The following is an 8,844-nucleotide window of genomic DNA, read 5'->3' as shown; positions in this document are numbered from 1 at the left end:
ATGGTTCTTTTCTATTTCAGATACCTTAACATAATTAATATATAACACAGAACACCCCACTGCAGGAGACACGTCAGCCTTTCTGTCAATAGTAGAAACCCCAATACTTCAATTTTGCATGACAAGTTTATGAAAAATGAAAGCTTTTCAGAATTTTTGCTGTTACTATACGTGGGTTTTATTTGGAATGATTCTTTCTTTTAAAAAAACAACTCAGAGACTAATTCGTTCCCTTCCTTCCCTTCCTCCAGGGAGCTCAAGATGGTGTAAATGGTTCTCCCCGCACCATTTTATCCTCACAATAATCCTGTGAGGTAGATTAAGTAAGAGATAGTGACTGATCCAAAGTCATCTAGTGCCTTTGATGGCAGAGTGGGGATTTAAATCCAGGTCTCTGTCTAATCTGAGTCTCAAACTGGCCACACTACCACACTAATTCTCAAAGATCAGAGCCATGCTATGTTACTTTTAACTGAAATTAGTTGCATTTTTCCCTATCAGTTATTTTAAGTATTGTTCTAGTCTTGCCATTGGTCCAGCTAAAGTTACAATAGTCCTGAAGTAGCTAAAATTAGTTGTGATGGGGAAAAAATCTGCACCCTCTTACACTGGTCCTGGGGGAGGGGGGTTTGGATTAAGCGGTAGTGTCCCTCCGCCCAGCTGTGCCAGATGAGCCGGCTTCCCATCACTGACAGATTGATGTGAGTGTCACTCCACTCGTGCCACATTCTCCCTTCTACCCACTGAATGTGGGTGTGGGTTGGTATTACCTTCTGATCTGGAGGTGGGGAGGGGCTAAGTTAGCCCAGGATCTGGTGGATCCCGAACTGGTCTCACTGCCATCGCACAATGGAATCAGGCCTGATTGCTCTATCCCAGCCCTGCTTCTCTGACTGCCATGAGCAGTGGCTTCACTGCTCCCACCAAGGTGGGGAACTTTGGACTACCCCCTAAACCCTGTAGAACTCCCCAGGGAACTATTCACCACTTGGGAACTTGGAACCACTTAACAATACAATCAGTCACAATGACACTATGGGAAATGATGCATGCATCTTAATTCAGTCGATCATAATTCTGGAGAGGAGGTAACATGAAGACTACAGAACACACCTCTCCCCCCTTGACTTGTTTGTTTCTATTCTAGTTTCAGCATTCACAAGCTCGCACGCACACACACACACACCATGTAGAAATCCTGCTAAACAGTTTACGGATGCTCTTAGAGGTACATGTGAGATGTACTCCCACATGCGCAAGGACTTTTTTCTGCACTGTAATGTGAGATTATTGTGTACATGGAACTGCTTCTAATATTTAGTGAATGGGAATGCATGTGCTTACTAGAAGTCCCATGCTCACTTACGTTCACACTTGATGCTAACCCCGGAGCAAGTACATACCACTCACCATTAGCCAAAATGTAGGTAGCTCTACATACAGGCAAAATTGTATATTGAAGAAAGCATGAACAATCCACTATTTAATTTCAATTCAAAGTGGGAGGAAAATACACAATGGGTATACCTCTCCATTTTGGATAAATGCCAAAACTGATAGTTCTTATTTGGGTATTAAAAATCATACTTGTTTGAAGGAAATAAACAGCTTGTTCTATTAATATTTTACAAAACATGGGGCTTAACCTCTGCTGGCATTGCTCACCAAACCCCGACTACAACCCCACCCCCATCAAACCCCCATCCCTCACCAATCCTTCTTCCCTTAGACATCACCAAGCCCCCCCCCCCGCAAACCAGTAGATCAGGGGTGGGGAACCTTTTTGGCTCCCACCCTGTGGGCCACGTTTGACAGGTGGGCAGGACAACCCACATGTCAATCACATGATATAATTGTGATGTCACATGATTAACAGAAGGGTTGCCCCACACACCAGTCAAAGTTGGCCCAAAGGGTGGGAGCAAAAAGATTTCCCCACTCCTGATCTAATTAGTTAGTGTGGGGGTTTAGACCTGGCTAAGCTTCTCTCCCTTTAGACCTGGCTCCCTCCTGCCACCCAGAATTTTGCTAAGCAGGATTGCCCTCCGACCCCTTATCCACTTAGCACTGGGTTCAGATGCATGAGAGAGATCCCTTCAGAGACCTCCCTCATGCACCTAGACTATGCAGGATCACCCTGCCTTTGCATCAGCCAATGCAGGGTGGAAGGGCAATCCTGCTTAGTGCTGGATTCAGGCACCTCTCTAGCACATGTAAAGCCAGTCCTAAGCAGGGTTAGACCTTCCTCCGGCAAAGAGGAGGGAAGCGGGAAAGGGAGATGGAGGTGGAAGTCACAGGGGAAATGTCAGGAGCAGCTTCTCAGCAGCCATCTTGCTGCCTGTTGCCCCCCTCCTCCTTATCCTCCACAGCAGAGCCTGAAATGGCATCATTGGTGAGGTAGGCAGTGGTGGCACAGCAGAGCAGGACAGTTGCTGAGGAGCTGCCCCAGCCCATCATGATTACTCCTCTGTAGCTTTCCTGTGTCAGCTGCCATCACCTCTCTCCTCCACGCCTCCTTTGGCAAACCTCCCTCACCAAATCTTCCAGTGCCTCCAGGCATTGGTGTGCCCTTCGGCTTACTCACGCTTCTCATTCTGCCACCACCGTGTCTCCGTTTCTCTCAACTAAACCTTCCCATTTTATTCCTGCCTCCACTAAACCTTCTCACCACCCCCACTTTACTCCTGCCTGTCTCCATTTCTCTCTTCCACTAAATCTTTTCCCCTTCACTCCTGCATGTGTTCATTTCCCCCCCAATCCTTGGGCGCATTCCTCATATGCTCACTCTTCTGCCATGCCTGTTCTGGCTAACATCAAGGAATGCTGTAGGGTATCATCGTGCTGTTGTTCACAGCACCACCTGTCTGTGGCCAAGTAAATTACAGGGTGACACTTACAAAAATGTTATATAGTTAGCCTTGATGTACTGCAAGTAATTATTACTTCTTACTTTCTTTCTTTTAATTGAATACCAATACAAAAAATAATAAAATAAACAGATATATAGTGATCTGTGTCATAAGAGTTTGTACACTGTTTCAACTGGGCTTACAATATCACATTGTTTGTATGTATTCTTGCTTTTCTAAGAAAAAAACAATGATGACTTCTATGGATTGGTTTATACTCAATGTCTTGTCAAGATGGAGCAGAATTGACTAGAGTGTTCTCTCAAACAAATCCTTCTGAAATAAATGAGAGCTGCATACGCACTCAGTCAAAGCTTCCAATTAATTTCAGTGAGTCTTGCCTTGTATTGTGCTTACAGATATCACCTCTAATAATAATTTTAAAAAGCTTGTAACTTGTGAAGTGTGACACAAGTGTTTGTTTTGCCATGAATATATGGAGTGGGAAGCTGATGCAACTTTAAGAATAAATTTTGGGATACACTTCAGAAGTGATTGTGTACCCAAATTTTATGTTTTGTGTTCATTAATCTGCATTTGTTTACATTTTTTGGATTATGGCAAATCTAAACAGACTTTTAGTGTGGCGGCACCTACCCTGTGGAATTCCCTCCCCTTAAATATTAGATAGACTGCTTCTCTGTTATATTTTCGGCGCCTGTTGAAGACCTCAACAAGCCTTTTAAGTTGAGACCTAGTCCCAGTCTGCTTCTGTGTTAGAATTGCTTTTTAATATGATTTTATATGATTTTAAACTTTAAAAAAATGTTTTTAACCTTTTTTTAAGATGTCTTCAAAGCTTTTTAAAAGAATGTTTTTAAAGTTGTTTTGTTTTAATGTATTTTAAAGTCTGTTTTTATGATGTTTTAAAGTATTTTTAGTGCTTTTGTTTGCTGCTCTGGGCTCCTGCTGGGAGGAAGGGTGGGATATAAATAAAATAAAATTATAAATAAATCTATAACCTACTATTTATTTCCCACTCATGAAAGCTACAATTAAATCAGAGAGTGTACCCTTCCCCTGGAATCTCTTCTAATATGTCCTTAAACCCAGATGCTAAGTAATATTGAATTGCCTCCTAATAAAATGAAAATTATTCAGAGGCCCCCCACCCCCCAACCATACACAGAATGTAAGTCATACTCGTATTAATAATCTCCAAGGTGATTTGTGTTACCATGGTAATAGTGATGTTTGTATTCTGTATTCTAGCTGGTCTTCAAAGTTTGGAATCTTTCAGAAAGTAATCCACCTGATTAAAAATTTCAAGTTTCTATCATGACTCTTTCATCACAGCTGTCAGGTTGGGTCTATCATTGATAAGAATAGTAACTAAGTAATATGTCATATTCTTTACTAAGATGGAGAAAAGTCTATTCTGAATTTGTTCTCTGGTAAGTGAGAGTGCTCATGTAAAACACATAATGTGGAATAGTTGCCTCTTCAAACAGTGTGGGTACTCTGCCACCCTTATTATCTGGTCAGAGGATCTATGACTCACCAAAGGGCCTTCTCAATGATAACACCCCAGTTGTGGAATACCTTCTTCCTCTGAGGTTCAGCTGTTGCCAGTAGTGTCCATCTTTTGGCACCAGCTGAAGCCTTTTCTTTTCTGCCAGGCATTCTAAGTATGATATCTGTATGGCCTGTACTATAACAGATGAGAGTTATGTGATATTTTCACTGTTTTAAGGATTTTCTTATTGTACTTTAAGTGGTTGTTACCACCCCTGAGATCATTCGTGGTGAAGGGTGGGATAAAAAACCTATAAGTAAATAAATAAATCCTGGTATCCCACATGACCTTTAGTAGAACAAGCCTATGGGTCAGGACAAATGTGGCTTCATGCTCCTCCCTTTTCTACTGTTGGAAATTCAGACTAGCCTTTTACAAGATAGTAACTGTGCTGAAAGACTCAAAAGACCTTTCATGGCTCACGGTGTGTCTGTAATAATCTGTTTATTCACAGGTTGAGCAGGCAGTGCTAAACTGTAAGCCCAGGCACAGACAGAGTGCTACATCCATAGCAACACCAAAGAGAGGCTCATGCGTTTTCCTTTGTGAATTTAAACCTTCCCTCCCCACCCCCATTTGCAATTACTTCCACACTTTTCCATCTTTCCTTTCTACTCACTACTAAACAGCAAGCCTAATGTGATTTGGTGTTTCAGTTTAGTTTAGGTTGGTTACAAAAATTAGTGATGATTCCTCTTCATTGTCATCTAGTTCCTCAACCACAGGATTCATGAACATGTATGATGCCCCCTTTCCCAAACAAATAATCCCTCTGCATTAGGGTTGCCAGGTCCATGGCCTGAGACTGATCCTGTATCTTTAGGAGAAGAGAAGGTCAGCCAAGTGCAGGTGTTCTTGCAACTCTGTAATGGGAAAAAACACAAGGTGGAATTCTCCCTCCCCCCTCCACAACTTTTAAAGATACAGAAGACCTGTTGGAGGCCGGGACTGACAACCAAGAGGTCTTCTGTGTCTTTAAAAGTTGTGGAGGGGGGAGGGAGAATTCCACCTTGTGGTTTTTCTCATTACAGAGTTGCAAGAACACCTGCACTTGGCTGACTTTCTCTTCTCCTAAAGATACAGGATCAGTCTCAGGCCAAGAACCTGGCAACCCTACTCTGCATATATTGTTTGTGAAATTCCTTTGGTTGCTTTGAACACATATGTGAATTTATTGGACAAAACTACTCAATCATCCTTGCCAGCATGTAACTCTAATGTTACTTTCTCCTCTAGTCCTCTGTTCCTGTGTGGGAAATCTTACTTCTGTTATTTAAAGTGACACACAAATTTTCAAGAACACATTTTTAGGACATTATATTGTAACTGAGCTTTCTCAGCACCCCATATAGACAACAATTGAAATATACAACCTGATTCCCTATTCTTCTGCTCAGATTTAAGAATAAGCATTCCTGTTTTGATGCAAGAGTAAATAAGTGCTGTGTATCCAGCTCAATAGCTAAGGCCATAGGTTGCAGGCCATCAAACAAAGTTACTAAGAATCAGTCAGTTCTGAATTTCTCACAGCCTCTTCAATGGTATGTTCCACTTGGGGCAATGAAGCGTCTGACATAGATTGGATTGTCTGGAATGGCATTTACGGACATTCCAAGTGCTCTAGAAGCAAAGTTCTTGGCTTCTGCAAGGGAAAGCAGAATTGTCACTTTGGCTGGGATCAAAGCCATACACAGGTCTAGACAGGCTTTTTAGCTTTGTAGAATAGACTGAGGCCTGGGAACTGTGAGAAGAGATCCTAAGGCATAAAGGAGAGCAAACCTCAGACGGGAAGGGGGGGTGAGGAGAAGGGACTGAATTTAAATATTTATTTGAATAACCAAGGCCAAAAGCTTCTGGTTTCCTTTTATTCTGAGCTGGTGGTGACGGACCAGGAACCCTGGGGTCGTAGTGGATAGCTGCATGAAGATGTTGACTCCAAGTGCTGCAACTGTGAAAAAGGCAAATTTCACACTCATTAGGAAAGAAATTGAACATAAAACTACCGATATCATAATGCCGTTATACAAATCTATGGTGCAACCGCATTTAGAATACTATGTACAATTCTGGCCACCTCACCACAGAAAGGATATTATAGAGTTGGAAAAGATTTAAAAAGGACAACCAAAATGCTCAAGGGGATGGATTAACTCTTATATGAGGAAATGTTGCAGCATTTGAGACTTTTTAGTTTAGAGAAAAGGCAAGTAAGAGGTAACATGATTTTGCATGGCATAATCATGCATAGCATTGTAGAATTATGCATGGCATTGTAGAAGTGTTTTTTCTCCCTCTCTCATAACATTACAACTCATGGACTTCCAATGAAGCTGAATATTGGAAGATTCAGGACAGACAAAAGAAAGTACTTCTTCACGCAGCACATAGGTAAACTATGGCTTCCACAGGAGGCAGTGATGGACACTAACTTGGGTGGCTTTAAAAGAATATTAGAAAATTCAAGAGCAGCAAGAGCTGCGCAAGAGTTCCGCAGCCTCATGGACCTCAGTGTTGTAAGCTGTTTCTTAACAGCTAAGTTTGCATTGCCCCACCTCCGCAAAACCAAAGGGAACATTATCGACATCGCCAGTCTTGTCAATGTTATTGGACAAAAGTATGCTGTGCCGTATGTGGCAACCAAGGGTGCTGTTACTGCAATGATAAAAGCTATGGCCATTGATGAGAGCAAATACAGTGTCCGAGTCAACAGCATATCACCTGGCAATATCTGGACTCCTATGTGGGAAAAGCTTGCAAGCCATACAGCCAATCCAGAGGCAACGATCCAAGAAGGCAAAGATGCTCAGCTTCTGGGACGGATGGGGACCCCAGCAGAGTGTGCAGCAGCTGTTCTGTACCTCGCCTCTGATGCCACCTTCTGCACTGGTATCAACCTTGTGCTTAGTGGTGGAGCTGAACTTGGATACGCACAGAAGAGCCACAGAAATTCCAGTTCTGACTTTGAAGGCTAGTTGGAATCAGCCAGGATGGGCTGACTTCAGTGGTTAGTTAACAAGATGGGGAGACTGAAGCTCAACAGTGCCTTGCCAGTGGCCTGTCAGTGAGTTCACAGCTGTGCTGAGAAGACTGAAATTGAGGCCTCCCATTCAGTGGCATCACTAGGGTTGGTGTCACCTGGTGCGGTAACTCATGGTGTCACCCCCATGGACCTCCTCCCGTATCAGACCATACAGAATCCTTAGTAATGTTTTTTGTACTAATGTTACTCATAAATCGTAATTCGCATATATCACTGAATGTAATGGCAATAGTAGTGACATAAACAACTAGCAAAATTAAAATTACACCTTTAAATTACAATATCATACGCACAGCTCAAATTCTTGCTCTTGTTACTAATGGGAGTTAATTATCTTGCATATGCCCATAGTAAATTTTCAGATACTTTCAGACCCTCAGCAATTTTCAAGTGGTCTATGTAGAAGAAAGGTTTGGGAACCCCTGGAATAAGACACCTGCTTATGTCCCTATGCTGCTCTCTCCCCTCATTTAGGTGCCTGGGATGGATGCGTGTGGACACACCTCCTTACAATTATGGAAAGTGATTCTTAATCATAAGTCTCCAGACACAAAGTTACATAGGTATTTATCAGTTGTTTAGCAGAAAATTCAGAGCTGCAGGGTCCCTTCATGATAGTTACAGCCACGTACACCGTTTTTTGCTCCTGGATTAAGAATGAGATCTTTGTTAATGCATTCTCTCACAACAACAAACATCTCTAGGAGCCAATCAGCATGAAAGTGGAGAGCGTTAGCAACTGAGAAGACTCTTCTCTGTGGCTGACTCACCTCCTTTCACTCTGATTGGCTCCAATCTGCAGAAAAGGCAAGGAAGCATATTAGAAGACTCTTCTCAGTGACTAACACACTCCCTTTTCATGCTGACTGTAGGATGCTTGGAGACATAGCGACCCTGCTCCCAAAAAAGCAGAGGGACTAAGATCCCCTGGGCAACTACCCTCCTGGTGCTTATGGACATGACCGTAATATATTTTGTGACGTGCAAGTTCAATATTATTTATTAAGTGTGTTTAGGATTACACTGATGGCATTCCCAAATATGTACTTTCACACAGACTTTGGTTTTCCATAACACAATGTTTGTCCAAGCCTCCACACTTGGGGGGCACTACTTGCACACCCCTTCCATAAGCACATCAAAGTTGGATACACACCTGAACCAAGACCCAGACAAAAGGGTACTCAAAACAAAAAGGTAATTACAGTGGCTGAGCAGATCTTGTACAGTGGTTATACTCACTGGGCAGCCACTGTCCTTCATATTTTACAAAATACTTTTTCCTATACAAAGATTAAATTTCTGTGTATGAAAAAGTAATATATGAAGTGGTCTCAATAGTGAGAAGAGTAAACAAGTGAATGGTGATCCAAATGTTT

The 8,844-nt window shown here is 42.3% G+C and overlaps 1 protein-coding gene across 1 annotated transcript; it reads left to right on the top strand.

Moving 5' to 3' along the window:
• The first annotated feature begins 6,018 nt into the window (after window positions 1-6,018).
• Window positions 6,019-7,453, top strand: LOC133384168 (17-beta-hydroxysteroid dehydrogenase 14-like). Its single transcript, XM_061626090.1, has 2 exons — window positions 6,019-6,119; window positions 6,872-7,453. Exons 1-2 carry the CDS (start codon window positions 6,019-6,021, stop codon window positions 7,395-7,397), a joined length of 627 nt encoding a protein of 208 aa, XP_061482074.1. The 3' UTR covers window positions 7,398-7,453.
• The last annotated feature ends 1,391 nt before the right edge of the window (window positions 7,454-8,844 follow it).

This window comes from Rhineura floridana, chromosome 4, assembly GCF_030035675.1.
Source record: "Rhineura floridana isolate rRhiFlo1 chromosome 4, rRhiFlo1.hap2, whole genome shotgun sequence".
NCBI classification, from domain to species: Eukaryota; Metazoa; Chordata; class Lepidosauria; order Squamata; family Rhineuridae; genus Rhineura; species Rhineura floridana.
This window is presented reverse-complemented; position numbering and strand designations above follow the sequence as displayed.

Excerpts from the sequence above, each read along its gene's own strand:
- LOC133384168 (XM_061626090.1), top strand. The coding sequence starts at position 6,019 with ATGGCATTTACGGACATTCCAAGTGCTCTAGAAGCAAAGTTCTTGGCT. Across the intron at positions 6,120-6,871 it reads GGGATCAAAGCCATACACAG|AATATTAGAAAATTCAAGAG; the intron begins GTCTAGACAGGC and ends TGGCTTTAAAAG.